This window comes from Pyxicephalus adspersus, chromosome 3 (assembly GCF_032062135.1).
Source record: "Pyxicephalus adspersus chromosome 3, UCB_Pads_2.0, whole genome shotgun sequence".
Lineage (NCBI taxonomy): Eukaryota > Metazoa > Chordata > Amphibia > Anura > Pyxicephalidae > Pyxicephalus > Pyxicephalus adspersus.
Genome location: NC_092860.1, coordinates 120,409,006 through 120,433,428, shown reverse-complemented (window position 1 = coordinate 120,433,428; position 24,423 = coordinate 120,409,006). Strand labels below are relative to the sequence as shown.

The window sequence follows — 24,423 nt, the reverse complement described above, 5'->3', positions numbered from 1 at the left end:
TTTTGTTATAGTACTAAGTATAATGTTTGTAGATAAGTGCGGCCACTTTGTCTCCCTCACTTACCAACTGTTAAAATAACAGCCACAAAAGTGCATTGTTTGCAATTAATCAGCTAAGTCATAAACTTGCATTGTGAAAAGGAACAGTAAAGTACAGATGTGTAGCAGTGTGAAGCAAAAGCAGAAATTGTGTATGTAATTGGCAAAAATGGCTTCCCCTACACACATATTAAATACAGCATGTGTATAGTAACCAGCTGACATTTACAACTATACCAGGTCACCAACCTGGTTGTGGAGCCTGGCATACCAATCACTATGTATGTTGCAAATTCCACCATATATGTATTTCAAGTATTTTCCCCAATTTAGCAATAAACGTTTTTTTAATAACTGTGTGGCACAACCTTTCCAAATTTGCAGCCACTAATATCATTATCATCTTTAAAGCTAATTTAATGATATTTAGCCCTAATGTCAATTCCAGGCACACTTTTCAATTGTCAGCCTACTTGCCTGGTCTAACTCTTTATGGACCTGCTTAGACTTGTGGAGCCTAGAAGATATGTGCAGCTGCTATGAACCAAAACATAATGAAGTCTATTTATACAGCAGTGAACCTGACATTTACCTCCAATGGAGAATCTATCACTGCCATTAAAAAATACAGGGACCTGAAAGATTCTCTGGCAGAGAATGTTTAATGAATGTCACATTAACTGCTTTGTAAATAAACCTCAATAAAAATATTTGCTAATATAAAAATATGAACGTACAAAAAAAAGTTATTCTACATTTATTACAGTGGTCTGAATGATGGGTTTTAGCACGTCTGCTCCTTCTATGGGTATCTGTAATTTACTTTTCTTTCTCTAGACTATGCAAATCTTAGCCTCTGTTTTCAACTACCCCTTACAGTTCATATATAAATGATTTTCAAATTTTGTCACCCTAAATAGATGCCTACAGCTGTTAAACAAGTAAATGTGTTTACTGTAGGATGTAGGATCATTACTTCATCTTTTTCCATGTGTTGATAGACACTCCTTTTCTCAGTATCATTATGGCTGACTGTTAGTTTGCCTCCAGCCTATAATTGAATATAAATTAAATTGGGAAGAACTTGCTCAACTATATGACTTGATAAAAGTTAACTCACATGTTTCATCTAGTAAATCATCAGATATTATTAAAGGGGTACTTGAAAGGTTAAGGAACCATTGTCTAGATGATCACAATGAAGTTTATGCTTGCCTTGTAAATATGTAAAAATGATTAAACTCTCTGAAAAAAGCAGTAAATGGAGCACAGATTACCACATGCAGATAGATCATTACTGGTTGTATTTTTTACCAAGGATATGTCCTAAAGCAGGGCTCGCTTAACCGGTGGTCCACAAGAAAGTTTTGGTAGTCTGCGGCTTTGACCGGTTCGCCCCCCAGTGGGTCAGGAGAAGGACCTTGCTGGGAGGGCATACTGGCCAGAGCTGCGGACTATGTCCCCCATACAGAATAAAGGCTTGGTGAAGTAAGCCCACAACCCGCCCACTCTCCCCTCGCAGGCTCATGCGATGGGAGAGTGGGCAGGTTCTGGCATCATGACGTCACTATGGGGGAAGCTTTTTCCCCTTTAAAAGTGACACCTGGCTCCCTGAGCATGCGGGGTCCGGAGCTGGTAGATTTAGTGGTCCGTGGGTCCGAAAAGGTTGGCGACCACTGTCCTAAAGGACTCAGCCAAAAAGTTTTCTCGTCTTAAACTTAATAATCATCTATCGATTTTTCTAAATGTTTGTTGATAACAGTATGTGTTACATTTTAAATACAAGAGCAGTCCCACCAAAATCAAAACAACCAACCACCACCACTGACTTCTTGCAGCTCCTCTTCTAAATTTTGCATAATAAAATTTTAATCATCTAGAACAAAGGGGTTCCTTGGAAAGAATATCCTATATTCCCAACAGACCTACTGCCTAAGCCACTGGGGTGTTGGATTTCTGGTCTCCCAAAACTTTTGTTGTTTCTTTTACCTCTAAAGGTAAAAGAAAAAACATATGTTTTGGGTAGACTGACACTTTGTAAACTTGGTAAATAATACATCAGGAATGTTCTGTGTATACAATGACACCTGCTTGGGTTAAGATGGGTGAAGGTTGAAAGCTAACATATTCTGATGTTCCTAGGCTACTGGCTCATTTTTTTCTCTATAATCTAAATGCTTTGTAAACTGTGGTGGTGGCCAGTTAACTGTAATTATTGATTAATTCCTGTCTCGCAGTCTTGCATGACCAGTGTTTGCCTTGTCGCATGTGTTTGATCTTTATTCAGTCTGCTCGGATCCATTTTTCCAATGCCCCGTGTAATCTATGCTATGGCGGAGGATGGCTTGCTTTTCAAATCCCTAGCTCAGATCAGTCCCAAGACGAAGACCCCTGTAATTGCCACCTTGTCGTCTGGTGCAGTGGCAGGTGAGGTTGCTCAGGAGTAAACTTTTAGCAACGACACGAAAAGCAAACCTTTTTTACTGTGTAAAATGATTATAAAATGATTTTTTACTTTATGTTATGTTTATTTCAGCTTCTCAAAGGGCTAAACTTTTCTCACACGTTCTGTACTTGAATTCATTTTACATTCTGAATTTACTTCTAAACCTTTTTCCATTATTTTTTAAGATGTACCCTTGAGAACCACATTGAGCTTAAACTTTGTCAATAAGTGATATTTCCAGTCGTGTCTGGATGCTGTTGTGTTAAAAAATTGTTTTCCCTCGTGGACTGCAATGATGGGTCTCTGCCAAATTTTACAACTCTACACCCCTTCTGTGGCCAGTATTAAGCCAAGCAAGTAAAACAAATTAATAAATGGAAAATTGGCCTCTGGAAGGTAGTGGAGAACGTACTATGGCAGAGACATCCCCTGTCAGTGTTCCTGAGAGATTAAAAGCTTGGATGATTAAACATGGCTATGTCCGCACAACAATGCAGTGGTAATTTTGGGTGGACATTACCTTTAATTATTAACTTATAATGACCCATTTAGATATCTGTGGTGCCAAGGGTACAAGCCTTGTTTCATTTCCTTTGGGCTTGCTTAGAATACAACCTATAGTGCTAAAGGCAACTTTTCAACATCCATCATTTTTCTATTCTAGCCTGCTGGGCTCTATGTTTCCTCTTCCCCGAATTCTGTTTGCCATGGCAAGAGACGGTTTACTATTTAGATTTCTTTCCAACGTGAGTGAACGGCAGTCGCCAGTTGCTGCCACATTGACTGCAGGTGTAATCTCTGGTAAGATGTGATTAAAAACAGGACTTCCTGGACCGGGCTCATGGAGGTTTGCATGCAAGTTAATTTATGGAACCTGCTTGTAGCTTTCTGTGCATGTAAGTCTTGGGCAAAACCTTAATTTAGGATTTAAACAAATTTAATGGTATTTAATCGATGGGTAAATTATTAATTAATAAAATCCTTAGTCTTTTCTTTTCCATAAACTACTTTTTAAACAAAAGGTATGTATGCATGTATTATATTTTACAGAAAAGTATAATACTATATCCAATAACATATGAATAACTTTCAAAATGTACATGTTGCCTATAACAAGCATTAGTATTTTTGTAACTGAATCAGTATGATCATTCACATAGAAAATTGATTCACATATCAACATCAATAAATTATGACTACTAATGGTTTCATATTTCAAGTAAGTATTTAACAGACTTTATGCTCAAAAATGTTTAAAGTATTTAGGCAACATGTACATTAAAAAAGTGTCTGGGTAATGTACAAACCTGTACAATAGAACCTATTGGTAGCCATCATTTATTTGTGTCCTCAACCTTAATCTTCTTAATCGTTTTTAGTCATTAAGGTAAATCCGCTTCTAGTCTAATCTGGATTCATAGGAGATGCCTTGCTAGGTATAGGAACAATCCCCAAATTATATTTCTGCGCAATAGTGGGTCAGCATTTGTATAAGTCAGTGTTTACCATTCCTACATATCTAAAAAAAATGCATTAAAACTATGTAGCTAGTGGCTAAACGATGAGATCGTCATACAATACATTCAGGGAGAACTTCATTCTAGTATTAAATTATTATAATTTACAATATACAAATCACAGGAGATATTCCAGCAAAACTTTTTGTCTATGGCCACATTCCTATTATTGGTCTCTAAGCATACTTTCAGTTATTAGTTTCATTGCTGACCCTTAAAAGCTGCAAACTGTTTTCAGGTTTTGGCTGTATTGTATAGTGGGCAAGGCAATAGAAGGTTCAGGAGATTTTGGTTTTCTAGATAGGAAAGAGGACAAAATAAATGGTGTTGCATGCTACAGATTTGTACCTTGATGGTAAATTTCTATAATGTAAAATGTCCATCATGGTATACTGTACATACTGGATGAACCATTTCCATACTTTGCCCTGTAAATCAGCAAGTCTGTCCCACATCTAAAATCACTTAGAACACCAAATTATTTTTTTGGGACTGTATTGTAAAAGGTATCGATTGGAATAGTAATAAATGTAACATGATGGCCATTTTGCATTACTGTGTGTATATTTTATATACATGTATGCAAATGGGTGTTGCTTGCAAGAGGTAACATTTTTTGAAATTGATATTATAATTATGCATGTGTATTGTTGGTTTATTCTGCACAAATACTATAAAACATTTTGTAAAATCTGGTAATGTAGATGAAAGATTTTTACTAGTTAGTGGCATAATAGAATGTTGATTTAGTGACCCCAGTTGTTTGGGGTATATGGGGGTTTAATAATTTCACTGAGAGTAAAGATTTTCCTGCACAAATCCCCTACACCCATCTGTGAAGCTGCCAGCACAGAATGAATCTCATTACATCTATAAACAACATGAATGTGCAGTGCTAGGATGCCAGCAATAAAATAAAAAATAAAAACAAAAAATTAAAACATTTACATTATACTATTTTATTAGGTCTATATCACACTTACGGTTCACTGCAGTATTTTATCTCAGGTTCAACCAAGATCCCAGCCGCTTAACTAAACCATTTCGTGCATGGGTTTGCGCATGACTATGGCTGCAGGGTTTACAGGGGCCTTCACAAAAGTTGCTTTTCCACCTTTGGAGGAAGAACTGCACCTCAACTGCTCACTGTGGTTGGCAGCATAGTAGTTGAAAAGGGGTTCCAGGGAGTCTAACAATGAGTTTTTCAACTGCATGTCTTCAAGGAGCTTTATCCATTGCACTACTACTAAAGTCTGCAAATTTTAGATGCTCTTTGATTAACAGGTAGGGGTGAGATGCAGGAGCAAGCAGCCAGGCACTTGGCTCTTACCGGAACTCACCTGTCTGCCTGTACAGTATAAAATTGATTATACTGGGGAACAATTTTGAACAAATTTTTTGTTGACTTCAAATTTTAAGCCTATTTGCACTAAAATATGTATGCTGATTATGCAAGTGCAGTTAGTTCTCTTCTATCATGTCAGGTTTTTTTTCTACCGCTTATAATTGTGATTACTGTAGTGTGGATTTGTTTAGGCTATTCATTTACATGCAAGACAGTGTGGTCAGAGGTTGTGCGCTGCTCTACATAGTGAATAAACAAAATTTATTTTTCTACTTCATTTCACTGACTCAGTGAACATAGAGTATCCTAGTCTACCATTGGCAGTAAGCCCAGTGGCTCATTCAGATGAATTCCCAGTGCTGATTTGCGTTACAGTACCCTCTCTTAAAGAACATGATTATGGTGATTGACTAGGTGACCTCAATGATGAAGAGTTTGAAATTGAAGAGGACTCGAAAAGGATTTGATCAGCATGAGTTGAGTGATTTGGCACGTGATTTGGGACTTTTGAAGACGGCTTCAGCACTCGTAGCATCCAGACTATGTGAAAACTTACTTGTAAAAGGAACAAAGGTATTGTACTTTCGAACCAGAGAAATTGCATTTCTGCAATACTTTAGAAGTGACAGTGGCTTTGTGTATGGCCATAACATACTTGGTTTACTGGAGGAATTGGAATGTCCAATCTCTAACTCAACTGAATGGCAAATATTCATCGATTGCTCAAGGCGGAGCTTAAAGTGTGTCCTCCTTCACAATGTCAATACATTTGGGTCAGTCCCAAGTGGCCATTCAGTTTTTCTTTGTGAAGAATTTGCAGACATAAAGAGAGTAATTGAGTTGTTGCAATATTACCAACATAATTGTGTTGACCTTAAAATGGTATGCTTCCTTCTTGGTCAGCAATGTGGATACACCAAGTATCCCTGTTATGTGTGCATGTGGGACAGCCGAGCTTGTGAGGGGCATTGGTTGGAAAGGAATTGGACTCTAAGATCTGCTCTAAAACCAGGTTATCCAAACATTCTACATGAGACACTTGTTGATAGAAACAATATTATATTCCCGCTTCTGCTCATGAAACTGGGTCTGATGAAGCAGTTCGTTAAAGCTTTGCCAACTGAAGGAGACTGTTTCAAGTAACTCATTTTAGAATTGCCTAGCCTGGCATTTGAAAAAATTAAGGCCGGTGTGTTTGATGGTCCACAGATTCGGCAGCTCATCAAAGATGAACATTTCATTAGGACAATGTCAGAAGAGAAAAGAATGCTTGGTTATCATTCGTGAGCAAATGATTACACAGAAATTGTCCAGAAAAGCTTGGAGAGCTACAAAATGCTTGGTTGCAATATAAGCATCAAGTTGCATTTTCTGCATAGACATCTTTCTAACTTCCCGGAAAACCTTTGTGCAGTCAGTGATGAGCAAGGTGAACGATTCAAGATCCAAGATTTGAAAGTCATGGAAGGACGGTATCAGGGTAGATGGGATGTACATATGATGGCTGACTATTGTTGGAGCATCAGGTGGGATTGTCTTAACACTGAACACTCCAGGAAAAGCTATAAGCGTAAATTCTTACCTTAACCGCTTACCCTATTATTTTCAAATGTTTTACTGTAAAAAAAATGTCATGAAGTAACAATAAATCCTTTGTTTGAACCAAAAAATTTAAATAAACAGTACATTCAAGTTATTATTGCATGATTTTTTCATTGTATGTAAAATTTGTATGTTTGGAGGGTACTCTGTATCATAAAAACTTAATGTGATAGCAAAAAAACTGGGGTCATTTCTGGATTCACCACCCAAAAATTAGTAAAATACAAGTGTAAGTTCTAATTCTACAAAAAATGCGTTCCCCAGTGTTATTATAGGACACTTTTTGGTGAGAGTTTGTTACTTTGTATTACTGAAAATCATGGAGACATATTTTTATTTGGTTGTTTGCATTCCAGAGCTGCACACAAAAACATACACACAGGTTGTTCATTATACTAGTTCTTGTTTAACTGATAATTTTCACTTACCATAGATATATATTATATTATGGATGAGCAAATTAGGCATAGTTACAGTACTTCCATTAAACTTCCAAGACCTGTACTGATTCAAGTGTGCCTTGGTGCCATATCCCATGTTAATTATGAGTTTTTAGTAAGAGTCTGAAATACTATGAGCTAATTCAGTGTAAAATGATCATTTGAAGGTATTTTAATTCCTAGTCTCTGCCTCTAAATGGTTTTAATCACATTCTAAATGCTAACATGCAATCATTTGTTTTCTCTTTTTTAGCTATAATGGCGTTTCTGTTTGACCTGAAAGCTCTGGTTGACATGATGTCCATTGGAACACTCCTAGCTTATTCTCTTGTTGCAGCCTGTGTCCTCATTCTACGGTAGACTACATTTTATTCGTGATTTTTTTCTACTAGAGCAAAGAGAATTATGACAATAATCTTCATATTAACATATACTTACACAATCTTCTGCATGTTCCCACTCCTTTAGTAATCAAAGTGGAATATTTAAATCTTCAGCAAATATTTTATTTATAAAACAGGGAATCTGACATTACCTCATGGGAATCAATTCCTGCCATTGGAACACATGTACCTTGCAGATTCCCACAAAGGAATGTTTGAGGAAATGTCTGATTCCCTGTTTTAAAAAAAGAGCCTATGTATTTTTATAATGTATTTTACTATGCATTTTATAAATGCTTCCATACAAAACAATAAAAAAATGTTTTGACAAAATACTTGAAAGTTCAAAATTGCCCTTTTCAAGTTAAGAATATTTGGTTTTGAACATCCAATCAAAAAAGGATATAGAGAAGAGCCATGCACATAATTACATTATGCCATCTAGTTGTTCATTACAACCAAAAATATCAGTTTCTATGGCACAGTGTAGAAACAAACTCCAGTTGTAACTTGATGAATTTTTATCATCTAAATCATGGTGTAGTAGCAACATCACATTTGATCTGGGACAAATGTTACTCATCTAGCCTGCTTGATAGGCCAATTGTATTATGACTTGGCAAAGATGTGGATCTTAGATGGTATATGAGTGGAAGAGGAAAATGATTTAAGCCAGGTTCATCAGAATTGTCTTAATGTTTGAAGAACTTGAACTGGATCTTTCAGTCTCTCCAGTCACTGTTCTCCCTATTCTCTTTTGTGCGGTCCAAATTGATCCTTGTTTGCCTATGCAGCTGTTTAGAGCTGAAAAGCATGCATACCACCATACCTATACTGTTGATTTCTTGTGTCACTGTCTGTCATGATCAACTCCTTTTTGATTGTATACATTTTTTACTTAACTCCCTAATAGAACTTACTCAAATAAGGTCTCATTTTCAGGCATGGTCTCTATATTATTCTGTAGCAAGAAGATATACGATAGAATGTACTGTATAATATAATTTAAAAGTAATCAGTGCTTGCATCTTTTTCACATAAATTACCTGGTGCCTTTTGTATCTTAGTAAACAGATTTGATCTAATTAGGTAAACAGCCCAATGATCTCATTCCTGTACTGAGATTGTGTTCCAGGGATACCAAATGGTTGGAATCAGTGTGGAAGTAAAGGTGCGTACACACCTCCAATTTTTATCGTTCAAAACGAACGACGAACGATCGATTGGGCAAAAAATCGTTCGTAAAAAAGTAACCAACGACGCCGACGAACGAGGAAAGTTGTTGGAAACGAACGACCGGACCGGCGGATCGGATTGGACGACGATCGTTGAACATCGTTCGTGTGTACGGTCGTTCGTTGATCGTCCATGGGCTGAGCATGCGTAATGAACGAACGTTCGTTCACTTTCCTGTCGTGCACATAGTTCCTCTATCGCTTAAACGATCGTATCTATTGTGTGTACAATATCTACGAACGATCGTGTCGTTACCTCTATGTGCAGGATCGGTGCTATACGATCGTTCGTAGATATCGTGCAGGATCGTTCGTCGTTCGTTTTCCAACGAAAATAATTGGAAGTGTGTACGTAGCTTTAGGCTACGTGCAATAATTAGAAAACGAACGATTATTCACGATTATTTTGAACGATCGTATTATGCACAATTCTGTACATGCTGAAGTGATACGATTGTTCAAATATAAACCACCAATAATGTACACACACTAGATACGATCGTTTGAACGATGTAGGAAGTGACGTGTACAGGAGAAAGTGTATCACAGAACAATCCATGATCACTGAACGACCGTACACACAATAGATAGTGAACAATCGTTGCCCAATCAGATCTGCCAGGATGGTCGTTCGTTTCCAGCGACATTCCTCGTTCATCTGCGTTGTTGGCCAGTCGTTGTGCACTATTTTTGTTTACAATTATCGGATGTTTAGTCGTTTGTTTCCAACGATAATTACTGCACGTAGTGTACGTAGACTTAATCAGACAGTGTTTCCTACTGCAACTTTAAATGAAAAATAAAAAAAATTTTTCTTCTTAGAGTGCTGGCTACTTTTTGACTTCTAAGTTTTTTTTTTGCCATCTGTGTCTCAGCCTCATCTGTCCAATGGAACCACCCACTGGACAGATGTTTCTCCTTGCAAGCAATCAATTGGCACAGTGCATCTGAAATGGGGAAACTGTTGTGCTATATTGTGTTCTAAATAATACTTTGCAACGGGTGTGCCATCTATTAAATGTTCTTGCTCTCCCACTTTTTCTCATCCACTTTTTTACCTTTCAGTTTTCATTTCATGTCTGCCTTTTGTCCTCTTCATTCTACTTTTCATTATCATCTTTAGAAGATCCCTTTTTTATATATATATATTTTTCATCAACTTCTGGGGTTCTCCCTTGAAGGGGATACATGTCATGAACCAATATCTTTTGTACAAGGATTTCCTTTCTGGTTGCCTAATTGATTACACAACCAGTTGGATAGTTCTTTCAAGTTTTTTGAACCTTTTTGTTCAAAATTTATAAAGTACATCAATAATAGACTTTTTAGGCAGTTCAAACAGATTAATTTGTACATATTTTTTTGTTATGCTATACTCATTAATCCATGCAATAATATTTTCCTGAATACAACTCTGCACAGGTATCAGCCTGGGTTGGGATATGAGAAACCTAAAGGTGTTCCAGAGAAAGAAATGTTATCTGCATCAGAAAGGGAATCAATGATGAACGAGTCCCAAATCATGATGCTGCAGGAACAAGGATTTAGCTTTCGTTCTCTCATGTATCCTGCCAGTGTTCCAACAGAACAGTCTGCCTCTGTGGTCAGCACAATAGTGGGGCTGCTGGGTAAGTTGGAAATCTGTATTTGCCTCTTCCTCTTCTAGTAGAAATATGCTGTATGCTCTGCTGCAAGCCCTGCTCTAGATTGGCTCCTTTTGGTGAAATATTTTTACACTGGAAAGTAATTTTGCACAATTATGCTCTGTTTTGGGGGAATGTAGGTTAGCCAGAAACAGAAGCAAACCAGTATTGAAGCAACAACAAAGAAAAAATAAAGCATTTGAAATCCTTGCTTTATTAGGAACCAATGGGCACCCATGGGTTTGGTTTTTGAAGATCAGTCTAAGCCACAAGTGTAGTAAGTTTGCTTATAACCAAGTGACATCCCACCTATATTTTGTCCTAATTTTTAGTTCACCAACATATTTATGGAACCAATATGCTGTGATATGCCAATTTTCCCAATATTGTCACTTACAGTGTAATGTTTTGCAAATCAAGGTTAAAATGCACCCTTTGTATTTCTTCTGCTTTTCCCTTTTACCCAAGCACACATCTAGAAATGTGGCCTTATGATAACACCAGGCAAGTATAATACAGTATAATATAAGTGTTTTGTTGTACTACTTTTTTTCAGTTTTGTTTGATTTATGTGCTGGTTTTAGGACATGTAAAATCTAAAAGTAGAAAAAAAAACAATATTTATTTACTCCTTTGGAGCAGAAGTGCCTACCACAGCCCATGGGAGAGGTGGCTGGCTAATACCTAAGAAAATAATTGCCTTTCTGTATGCAAAGCCAAAACTGTGGTCAGGCCGGCATAAACTGGCAAAGATCACCTAACACAGCCAGTGGTCCTGGGCCAACAACACTACAGAGCCCGGATTTGTAAATATAAACTTTAATTTCACATGACACACTGATTAAGTGTTGTGTACTTGAATAAGACACTAAAACACCAAAGCTTGTCACTGTCAGAGGGATTTTTTTATCATAGCAACCTGGAGGTCTAAAAGTATAGAAAATGTTACTCTTATGTCATATTGGTATTAAAAAAATTATATATGTACATACATACAGGCATACACACATACATACTTCCTAACACACACATATGCAGTACATACACACAACTGTATGTCCCACCTATACTGATGTTGGGGATTTGGCTGTCTGGAAGGGGGATGCAGGCTCCTACAGGACACATAATGGGCTTTCATATGTATTTTATTATGTAGATATACATAATAAAAATAACAATAAAATAAACAAAGTAGGATTACAACTATCACCTTTGGTACATAAAATTTAATTATGGCACTTGGTGTATTGATTTAATTTATTATAAACAGAATTATAAAACCAACAAGTGGATAATAATTCTTGTGTGTTTCTTTCTACAGCAATAATTATTTGTGCATTAAGTGTCCTGACAACGTATGCAGTGACAGCAATATACAATATGGAGTCATGGAGCATTGCCCTTCTTACCATATTTGTTTTACTAATCTGCATTATTGTGCTAATCATCTGGAAACAACCTCAGAACCAACATAAAGTTGCTTTCATGGTAAACTTTTCTCATACTAGACTTGTGCTTGTTTTAACTTTATTGCTGAACTCTTGGCAAACAGAAAAAAATGCACAAATAAATTGTATATAGAAGCTGGTTTAGTTACCAAAGGATTTACATTGCTGTTCATCCCTACCTGAGCTTTACACATATTTGGCACACAGTTTAGATCTGTCTGGCAGGGGATAAGACCTGATCATTCTACATTTTATCACATTTACAGGTCTCTTCCCCACCCCAACCCTGAGGTTAGACAGTAAAGGGAGAAGCAGCATACCGATGAACAAATCTCTACGCTCTTCTTTTGTTGGCATGCTTGTTGCAATGTTTCACAACTGATTACAGTCATTTGCAAGAGGCTAATTCAGAGTTTCATTTAACTGTGATTTAAATATCTGGTTCGAGTTCAGGTTTAGAATTCTGTGTCTGTATGTAATTGCTTGGCTGCTTTTAATTGAATCCATGAGATGTATTATATACACAAATCTCTGGGAATCCTATGTAAACTAGTGATTCTTTTAAGCTAAAGATTGGAGCCATAAAGTAGATCTAAATTCTAGCCAAAGAAATCTACATTGGTAAATAAACATGTATCATACACATATTGAGTTTTTTTTTTTTTTTTTTTTTTTTTTTTTTTTACAAAATACTGTTTGTTTTCTACCTTTTTTCTATCTCATTGCTGATCTCTTTTCCCTTCATCCTCATTGCTGTGGATTAGCTACCTTATAGAGTTGATAGACTGTGCCTGCTCAATGTGTGTTGGCATTGCTGCCTGCAGTCTTCACCTGGGGTGCATGTGCCAGGGCGACAGTACAGGGCCACATTTGGCAGATGGTTGTCTCTCCATAATAGGAAGTGCCTGAACAAGAACCTTTGTCGTAGGAACACCCATTTTATAAAAAAGAAAAAAAAAGAAAAGATTTAAAAAATAGATTGCAACTTAAAATTACAATAGTATCTAAAAGTTTATATAAGATTTTATGGTATCCAACATTCAGACAGTACATAAAATAAGATTGAGGTCTTGGAGGAGTACTTCAGGAAGGAAGCAGCAATATTTGTAGAAATTAATAAATATATAAATATATTATACATATAATGTGTGTGTGTGTGCGTGTGTACACATGATCACATGATAGATAGTAAAAAATAGTTAATAGCTGCAGATACATGATATGTTTAAAATGCACTATTTTCCTACTTGCAGAGTTGTGTAATATAAAAATGTTTTCATCTCTTGTGTAGGTCCCGCTTCTACCTTTTCTGCCAGTTTTTAGCGTGCTGGTAAATGTTTACTTAATGGTACAGCTAAGTGGTGACACCTGGATACGATTTAGTGTCTGGATGGCTCTTGGTAAGTAGGATTATACCTTAAAAACACTTCATAATGAAAGATGAAAATTCCTTCCATAGAGGGATCGAACACCTATTTGTGATGTGTTTCTTCTAGAGCTATGCTAGCAGCTAAAAAGAGAACACGGACTGTAAATATTTTTTATATTAATTTTTTTATAGAGGTATTATTCTGATCACAGTGGGCTAATTAATGATCATCAGTTTTATAAACTCTATTATTTACTAGCAATTATAGGTTATGAGAAAATCCATGTGCAGGCCAGTGTGTTTTGGTAATATATGTAGTTGTTATGAAACTACAATCCATATGGGCAGCATGTATCTGTGTGCAGAATTATAACTACAACACATTGTAAACAGTGATTAATAGGAAAGCAACAAAACCTGATTCTTTCCACCCTCTAGCCAGAACTCTGACAGTGTAGAATTACTCACACTGTATTTCGACAATTCTAACAAATTCCAATTTTAAGACCTATGGATTGCATATTAAAAAATTCCTGTACGGGGCCATTTCTGAACATGAGTAAGCGATGAGCAATTAGCTAGGGTGCCATTGATCCTATCCCCTTCTCTGAATAGCCTTTGTCCTCCCTTGACAAATCCTATGTAACTGAGTGATGACTGTAGAACCATAACATCTCCAGTTTACCTATGGCCAGCACTGGTCACTGGTTGCATGTCTACAGTTTAGGGGAGGGGTGACTGGGTAGTTCTTTATTGTACCAGGAAGGGTAATTTATTAAACTTGTCAAACAGTTGTCAACAATTTGAGTAGCATATTGGGAGTGTGGTCATTAGGGGGTTTTGCTTACTCTGGGGAAAAGGGGGCTTAGGGTTGTCCTGCTTGCACTAAAATGGCCCTATTCCTGCCTATGAGTATCTACCTTCTACCTGTAAATGTTGTGGCAACACAACTCCATGCATGTGTGTTGTAGCATACTTTAATGCATGGTATTGCACTACCACGTGTCAGAAAAGTGCAGTCCAGTGTGCTATGTTACCATCCCATTAATTTTGAATAGACTCCCTAACACAATACATGATGATAACGCAGGTCCGCTACAGTGCATTGGCATACTATTTATTTAAAATAGCCTTCCCCTAATACACCACTGTGAAAAAGTGTGACCCTAGCTTAAGGATCCTTTTCTGTGTAATACATACCATAACAATTTATTATTATTGTGTTTTGTAGGTTTTCTGATTTACTTTGCTTATGGCATTAGAAATAGTGTTGAAGGGAAACCTAAATCCTGTGATGATGATGAAGATGATGGTGATTCAGAAAACAGTGGAACAGAAGAGAAAAGTCCAGAAAAGGAAAATGAGGAGGAAAATGCCAAAGAAAGTGATCATTTTATTTTACGAGAAAGGACAAGTGAATGCTAGTAATAAGCAAGTCTTTGAAAGAATAGAAGTAAGGTGTCTCTTTCGTGCCACACACCGAACCTGCATTTGGTTAAGTTGTCCAGTGTTTGATTTCAAAAGAACTGTGTGCAAAATGCTGGACCAATGACAGATCACAGTAAGATAGAGCTCATTTCTGTGGATCTGTGTGTTCTACCAAAAACAACATACTTGTAACTCTGTTTTCCATGTCTCCGTAGAAACATGAGAGGTGTTTTGAGGTCTTGCTGCTAAATTGCTTTATTTTACGTGTCCATGTCATACCGTGTAAGAGCTCCTCAGTGACTAAATCAAGGTTAAAATGTGGGAACCTTGAATAGAAAATTGATTTTTTTTTAATTAGGCAGTATGCCACATTCCTGAAGGCCTCTTTTTTAATTTAAATTAAATGTAAAAATATAGCTTATTTTTTGTATTTGTTAGTACTAGTTTATCATTGTTATCTGGATAATTGCCTTCAGATCTACACAACAATAGACGTTTCTCAGGAATGGTTTTTTACCTTTTTTGGAATTGAGTCTTAATTGTGCATTAGGAAACTTGCATGCAGTCTTAAGGTAAATCAAAATTGGCTTAGCTAGCAAGTATGGCCATCTATAGACACACCAGTGCTGGACTGACTGAAATGCCATTTTGTTTTATAAGCTAAGTTTGTAACCTTTTCTTAATATGGGAACATCAGCAAAGAAAAAATTAGGTTATGGATGGGTTACAATTGTTTTCATACATCATCACCACTGCCTTATGACAAGTGAAGATTGCACAATATTTGTATAATAAATAAGGCCCATATGCCAAATTCCAGACTTGCTAAATAGCCAGCTGTCAAAAGTCCTGGTTTAAACGCATTTTATTTTTTTAAAATATAGTGTAAGCTTATCATATGAAAGTATTTTAGCTTACCAAATACACCTATAGGTCATTGTTCTTTTAATTATTTAAGCTATGAAATGTCTTGTACATCAGGGGTTTAGGATACCACACAATACAGCTTTAGAGTTTAGAATTAATTATTTTATCTTAATGAACTAACTAAAATCAAGCGAGCTGTAAGTTTGTACTGTTCCCCTTCACCATAGCTTCAAGTTCTTATTGGAGTTGAAATGCTAGCAAGGAGGGAAGATTGTGGACGTTCATTGAAACAAGCCACAGCATCACTTTATTAGGACTGCTGAAGTTTGTTTCAATGAACAAAACAATCTAACTTCGAGTCCGCCATGCATTCCAATCAGCACTTCAAACCCTGATGAAGTGGGTACAATATAAACCTTCGAAACGTGGTGCATTTTTACACTGGATTTATCATAATGTTTTACCCCAGCACCTTACTGAGATTGTCTTTTAGAGGCCCATTTGTGTTTATGAGCTAGAGCCCCTGCATTTATTAGTGCATACAATATTTAACGAATGGTGGATCCCTTACCTCCCATTCACATCTGCTGAATATTTAATATGAGGGTTTTGGAAAAGAGCTGTTAGCTATAGGATGAAACCTTTTTTCCAAGCTAAGGACATTTTAGAACTAAAGTTCAACAGTAATTATTTTGTAATAAGCAGCATTAATTATAATGTATTTATCCTTGGACCATTGGATTCTTTGTTCTCAGTAGAAGTTAGCAGATCTCTGCCAGGTATTCTTGTGACTTGATCATATTAGATGCACTGGAAAATAAAGGCAATTGTTGGGTCATTTTAATCAGCCTATGTGTCTGGGTTATTAGAAGGTGAATTAGCTCAGTGAACCTGTGAGAACAAGGCTAAGAGTATTGCAGTGATAAAGTTGACTTTTTCACCGCTAAGTCAGAATGCTCCACAAGTGCACTAGGGTGAATGAGCCCTATATAAAGCCAATATGTGGCATAATGCCAAATAATGGCATAATTATGTTTTGTTTGTTAAATATGTAAATGCTACACATTTCAAGTAAGTCGCAAGATAAATACATGGGTCTTCGTAGATAGTTTCTCTTGAAGGTGTTGGTTGACTGGCACTGACCCAAGTATGCAGATAAGGCAAGAGAGCAAAAAGTAGAATTCCTTACCAGCATATCTGTTCCAGGTCACTATATTAAAGAAAGATGGTTAGCATCGCAGTCATCCAACTAGCATTTTCAGGGAAGGTCAACAGTTGCAGCTCCAATTTTTTTATGACAGGTTTCATCTTAAGTGATTACAGTTTGAGATGCTTAACTTTGGTAGTCATTAGTTAATTTTTTCAAGTTTAAATTCAAAGTGCAAAAATCCTTTAACATTTAATCACATTTTAGTATACTGAAGTCAGGTGCCTGATAATTGGCTACTAGGGGTCACCTATGTCTTTTTAAAAAGGCTTTAAAGTTAATTTCAATTTCTTAACAAACTAATCATGTTTTTCTGACTTTAACATTTTATAGTACAATTTTTTTGTATTTAGTTTTACAAATATAGTATTATTAATGTGACTTTTGTATAGTAAAAATTATTTACACTGTATTGTCCAAACCACCAGAAAACAATGCATTGGATAATGCTATTCTTCAGGGCTGGGGAGCTTAGTAAAAATATCTATTTATAAAACGGGGACTTTCAAACATTCTCTGGTGAGAATTAATCACTACGATTGAAACACATGGACCTGGAATTTTCCCACCAGGGAATGTTTTAGGGAATGTCTAATTCCCTGTTTTATAAATAGAGCCCATAGTCTAACACTGTTAAACAAAAGCCCAAAGCACTTGTCAGGATATTCAGGTATGGTAATAAATGTTGTATTGTATGCACTGTGCTAAACCCATATGTCTGTTAGGATATTAAAAGAGATTTATTTTTCAATATATATTTGCTACTTATAAAGGGTTGTTTTTACACATTTATAGATAAACTATTGACCCTAATTACATTTTTAACCTTTAATTTAAATTGACATTGAATTAGTTAAATTGTACATTTGTACTCAAAATTCAAGCCTTGCCTGGGCTTTTAGGGTCTAGTACCAAAGTAGTTACTTTCCCGATGAGTGAATAGGTGACTTCATCAAAGAACCAAGACTAGAAGTCTTTGGGCAACAAGTGAACTGCATGGAGAGATTTATCAGCAACAACATACAGGGGTCTATTTATAAATCAGTGAATCTAAAATTTACTAAACTATCTTTGGTGTAGATTTCTCCAGCTCCATGTGTGTTCAATGTCACTGACTAATTCTTCATTAAATGTGCGATAAATGTCAGATTGAGTACTTTCTAAATCGACACCTGAGTTGTTTTTATGACCATATTATATTATTCCTAATGTATATATTTTAGGTTTTTTTTCCTGTTTAAAGTGGATCTAAATTTACCTTTTAAGGAAAAGTAATCAGGTAGCTGATTTATTGCAGAAGGGTAAAGGAAATGACCCTTCTGAAAAAAAAAACTTACCTTTGATAACTTACCTGTCCTTATTTTATTGTGGGTGTCGCCATCCTGAGGTAGTCCTCTTCCAGGGTTCAATGATCTTGATTGGTCAAGTCAGAATGATGTTACTTCTGCACATGGGCACAGAAGTTTATTAATTTCCGGCACCCCAAGGGGATGCTAGGATACCCGCATATGTTCAGCTCAGTGTACTTTACAATTATGATCACAAATCTCTTCTGCAATAAAAAAAAAAATCTGGCCACTCACAAGTTTTTTTTCACAGGTTTAGTTCGCTTTTATTTTCCAGACATAATTATAAACATATACTGTAGTTAATTAAAAGTCAATGTGAACACAATAATATTTTACGTTCTCTTTTTACTTTTATCACTGTTATATAAAGTATACCTAGTATAAGTGTTGTAGGTTTAGGGATGAAGTAACCCACCGTATGGGATTTACCTTATATGCAGGTTACACATTCATTCATGGTGCAAACGTGAATAGCGCAGTGTTATTTTCACAGTGTTATAATTGTGACACCATTTGCTGCTGCTAAGAATCGTTTACATATACTAGTTAAGTACAAATGAAAAGATCCAATCAAATGTATTCAGAGAAAATGAATTTATTTTAAACATACTTAGTTCTTGTGTAAATACAATAAATTATAATATGTTAGTGACAATAATGAATAAAAAAACATTGTTAGCATAGTTCATACATCTAAAGTGAATTTTGTTGCAGTTTCATTTTTACAGTTCTAGTATTAAAAAACTCTTTATTAAACTGCGTAACATAAAAAGTAAGTAAACACATAATTTTCTAGTGAGTTGTACTGCAGGCAAAGCAGCTTAAATGCAGCCTTTTTTTTACCAAATGTTGGTCAATAAAACACATGCATTTTAATAGCTGATCAAATGTGAATGTGTTTTCTATTTAAGTGTAATGTTTGAATAGCAAACACCGTGTTTGGAAAGAATGCCTGTGGATACTTCTCTTAATACATTGAGATGAAAATTGTGTGTTTTCAATTTTCACTTTTACCTTAAAACAGAACTACAGGCAAGCAGCTATAGCACAAATACACACACACACGGGGATTGTTTTATCTGCCAAGAATTCATATTCTCTTTGGCCCCACCTGAGATTCTCATTCCTAGCATACAGCAATAATGGCCCCTGACCTAATTATTTTTTTACTGTAGTTAAAGCAATACAGGTTAGTCCTAGACATGTCTAGTAATATGGGACAGTAACACATTGAATTCTGTACTCTTACCTCCTAAATCTTTTGGTTGGGTTAACAAAATTGTACAATGCAGTGGATCCTGATCCCCCTCTCTCCCAATTAGTCCTGCTATGCAGGAAGTTACAGGTGGCTGATTGAGGCAATATATAAATATAAATGTAAAGTTTTTAGGGCTTTCTTAATATTAAAAAGAAAAATGATTATCTAAAAAAAGATATTTTAAATTTTCCAGTACTTCTGCTATAAATCACTGTTCATCAAAAACTGTCCTATAATACCATTACACACTATTTATATAGGTAGAAAACACGTTATCATGAGAAAAAGAAATCTAGATAAAAGCTAGGGAAACACATCTAGGAAAAATGCCATAGGGCATATGTAAGCCATTTAATCAGTCAAATAAAAAAATCAGTATATCTAAAAAGTTATTTGGTCTTACAAATGTTTCCTAAAGAGCCTGTACATCGTTTGATGTGAAAAATGAATGTTTACTAGCAAAAGATTGCATTCTTGTCCCATTAATATTTTATTGCCCCAACAGTCTTTTTAAACAGTTTAAACACTGATCTGGAAAAATACATTAGAATTGCTTAAATTTTAAATGACCCTTTTAATATATTACAAATAGTAGTATGAGAACATTATTTAACAAGAGTGAAACACTAATTTTATATATATATATATATATATATATATATAATATATATATATATATATATATATATATATATATATTTCTCAGCAAGTTTATCATTTAACTTTAACTGTTTGATGCATGTCGCATTTTTTTGCACCATTTGTAACAATTTTTAGCCAAACTTGAAATGTATATTTTCATTATTAAATGTGCCTTATCGATTTCATACAATAGAACAATATAGGTATCGTTCTGACCATAGCAGCACTGTTCACATATTTGTGCACCATGGTTGCTTAATTCAAATGCCATCCTTTGTATAATTTACTAATATACCATAGGTTTATTGCTTAAATTAAAAAAGAAATTCATGCAGGTATAAAGAGTTAACCCTTTGTTGGTATCCATATAAGTATAGATTTTTTTGCTAAGTGTGCAGCATGTTAGAGTTCTAGAATTGTATACCTCAAACAGGCTATCACCTCTATGACAGAATCCTCAGTATGCATTCATTAATTTGACCATTGCTCTGCAAGCTGACACATGTGAGATGTCCTTGTTCACTATGATGTAATATATTTTACCTTTCTTGCTGGGAAATTTATTGTCCTTGGTAATTGTATAATTCTTAGCACAGTTTCAGTTTTCACCAGGTAAATGTTATGAATTGTAATGACAAGTGTTGTTTTTGTAAACCACACACCTTTTCAGTATTTAAAACAAGCAAAGCCCTATCCCCATGAAAAAATTAATGTTGTACCTCAGAAATCAGTTCTGCTGTTTAAGGTTTATATATGTATATTTCTTCACCTTCACCAAGAAAGTGTCATTTGTAATGTGTAGTTAAAAAGTCAGTGTGCCTTTTATTGTGTCTTCTGTAGCCCTGCTTTTATATTTACATTCTCTTTTCTTTATTGAAAAAGCAAGTTAATGTGCTGACCTAATATTTATTACAGTTTAGCATATTAATTCTGTATATTTTAGTCTGTGGTGGAAATACTGACATGTAGCTTTTCAGGCCCAAGGCTAGCTGACCCAATGTTTTTTGACCCATCCCTAGGGATACACTGATGACACTGTCATCCATAAAGGTTTTTGTTATACCTGTACAAGCTTTATGTATTTCTAGCGGCAGCAAACAACACATATACTTTGTTATGGGTCTTTGTCCTGGGTTGGAATATTAACTATGAACCCTGTAAATGTCCAGTTCCTCCATAACACTGTGCTTTATTGGTTATTCTTAAATGCAGTAACACATAGCAATCAATTGAATGTACTCTGCTAAAAAAATATATTTGTTTCTAATTGGCTGCTATGTGTTTCCACATTTAAAGGGAGTGTATAGTGGGTTTGGGTGTTGTACATATTTCTTTCTTTATGATGGTAAGGACATTTTTCAAGTCAGATTCTTTTTCACATGTTTTACATTCTCTTTCTATCATATGTTGAAAACTAATTTGCAGTGTACAAAGCAAAGTGGAAAACACAGAACGGAATCATTTATTGGCTAATTGCTATCAGACTCTTTGTATCAGTGAAAGAGGTTTTGCCTTCATTTCGCCAATTTTGCTATGGGAATGTATGTGTATATAAATATATATATATATATATATATATATATATATATATATATATACATATATATATACACACACACACACACATATACATATAAATATACACACATATCATATACATATATATATATATACAGACACATATATATTATAATAGAATAAGAGAATTGACCAAAAAACTTTATTTTCCCTTTCTAAAAAATTAACAGTACATGCCAACAGGTGCTGTGTAACAAACTAAATTATGCATAAGCTTTCACTGCTTGTATGTAATAGGTGATCTTTAAAACAAACAAGGGTTGGAAAAGCTTCTGCATTTTGGTTGCTACATCCACTTCCTAAGATCCCCATACATAGAAAAAAGGCATCATGGGAAAATATGAATGCATAGCCAACTCTATGTATATGACAGGTTTGGTAGGACCTCTGAGAGAATCACTGCCATTTTCTGTGAAACGTTGTCACTTGTCACTGATTTCCTGTAAATTAATATCACAAGCCAGTCATCCTCTATGTGTAAAACATGTGCATTGTTCATTGTCTGCTGTAATTTGTGCAATGGGATGAGGACACAAATGAGACTACTGTTGTGTGAAATGTATGCTTGATAGTTTTACTTCTGTTTATTGCTGCTTTTTTTCACATATTCTTGTCATGTCAATTACAAACACGTGCCAAAGTGTTTTTTCTTTTTAATTCTGTTTTCCCCTTTTCATGGTATGTAAGGCATGTTCATCCTGTTATAAATATATATATCTGTCAGAATGTAAGCTAATATTTTCATTATTGTAATATATGCTTTATAAAACCTTGATCCTGTACTCTGTCTGTATTTTTTATAATATATGAAATTTAAGAAAAAAAGGACCTCTTTTGTGTGCTTTTTATTGGGTTGGGATTAAAATACATAATTGTTAATATAATACAAGAGATAAGAATAAATGTAACACGTTCTGTACTCTATTGTATTTGGTCAATAGTGATGTAAACTCTCCTTCCTAATACTAATACTTGGGGAGTAGTGAATCAATGGTACCCTTGGCTGATGTTTGTAATAGATTAGACTAGTCATTCTCAACCAGGGTTCCTTCGGAGGCTTCTAGGGGTGCCTTGAATTTTAGTTTATTGACCACCAGATTATCCTCCTGGGTGGTTCATTTCTGTCCATTTTTTTATTTATTGTTTATTGTTTTTCATGAAAATATATTTTACAGTAAAAAAAAATATTATGTGTATCATAAAGTTTGAAACACAAAATCATGTCAAAATATTAAAAAAAAAAATCAAAACTTTTTTTTATTTTTTTTTAATAAATATTATACTCATACTAATATGATATGTTGTAAAATAAATTTTCATGAAAGACAATGTACCCCTTTTACACTGGGTTACTGCTCAGGGGGTTATTGGTACCTGCATAGTTCTTGGATCAACGCTACTTGGCAGAGCCAGCTTTCATGACCCAATCATTTTTTTTTAACTGTAAAGGAGACATTCTGATTAGCACTGTTTCACTAGCCATCAATGTAAGGGGTATTTCTCCAACTAATCACCAGTAAATTATTTTTACTAAAGGTTCCCCAGGATCTGGATATTTTTAAGGGTTCCTCTGAAATAAAAAGATTAGAAAGGTTGGACTAGATGTTTCATTAGGTTAGATTAAAACATTAAATCCAAAAAACCTTGATAATGTTTTTGCCCATCACATGCTGCTTGAACGTTGGTGGGGATTACAACCTATCAACCAGTAGCCTATGGAGGACTTCCCTTCCATTTACTATAACACAACAGGGGATGCTCTCATTAGCTTCTACCTGTTCGGGAGTGATCCCCACTGATTTACATTAGCCTTTCAGGATAGGGGTGCTCAATCAACTGGTTGATGGGTGTAGCGTAGTTATGTCACATAGGCAATCAATATCAATCATTTACCTGCCCATGTATTAACCTGTATATGGCTGTCAGTTGCAACAATAAATGAGCAGTTTATGCTTTTGGGGCAACTGTACAACTGTCAGATCTCCCATCACTATCCTAATGACACTAGAATAAAAAAGGACACAGTAAAAGCAATCTGAGGTTTTACTCATTTCTCACTTTATCAAATACTAAACTAAAAAGAATCACTAGAAACTGGTAGGTTCAAAATGACTAAAACATTACAAGTTATCAGTTATGAATCTTAGCTGCTGGTATTTATTGGTCTATAGATGAAGGATGTGGATATTTAAAAACATTATTTTTATATTATTTATATATTATTTTTACTTAAACTTCCGTAAAGCAAATTTTAAATTGTATCCTTCATTTCTAAATATATCTGGTTTATACCTGGTAATTCTAGCAAAATGAAAATTGGAGCTGTGTGCAAAGCAGCTAATCAGAATTTATTTTGTTTTTAAAATCAGAATTATCATTTCAGGCAACAACTTTCATTTTTCTTTTCTTTTCTGTTTTTTTTTTTTTTTTGAGTCACTGCCTTTTAAAGGAGAGCATTTTTATATATATATAGATTTACAGTGCTCAACCAGGGGGCAGACCCTGTATTGTGACTTAAATGTTCAGGAACCAACCAAAAACAGCCGGTTGGTTACTGAAATGTGCGGGGTGGTGTGTCCAGCTAAAAGGGGTCTGGGAGAGCACTGATCAATAAACAAGTAGGGGAT

At 35.2% G+C, this 24,423-nt stretch overlaps 1 protein-coding gene across 7 annotated transcripts in view; it reads left to right on the top strand.

Annotated features, from left to right (window-relative positions):
- Positions 1-22,578, top strand: part of SLC7A2 (solute carrier family 7 member 2) — a 70,461-nt gene extending 47,883 nt beyond the window's left edge. For 6 of the 7 annotated variants that reach the window (XM_072406179.1, XM_072406183.1, XM_072406180.1 and 3 more), the window contains exons 7-12: positions 2,327-2,466; positions 7,643-7,745; positions 10,430-10,635; positions 11,972-12,138; positions 13,390-13,498; positions 14,699-22,578. In XM_072406179.1, the coding sequence (XP_072262280.1) occupies positions 2,327-2,466; positions 7,643-7,745; positions 10,430-10,635; positions 11,972-12,138; positions 13,390-13,498; positions 14,699-14,892 (919 nt within the window). In that variant the 3' untranslated portion in view covers positions 14,893-22,578. Of the gene's footprint in view, positions 1-2,326; positions 2,467-3,149; positions 3,287-7,642; positions 7,746-10,429; positions 10,636-11,971; positions 12,139-13,389; positions 13,499-14,698 lie in introns of all 7 variants that reach the window. The other variant, XM_072406184.1, reaches the window with a different exon arrangement.
- Positions 22,579-24,423: the final 1,845 nt, after the last annotated feature.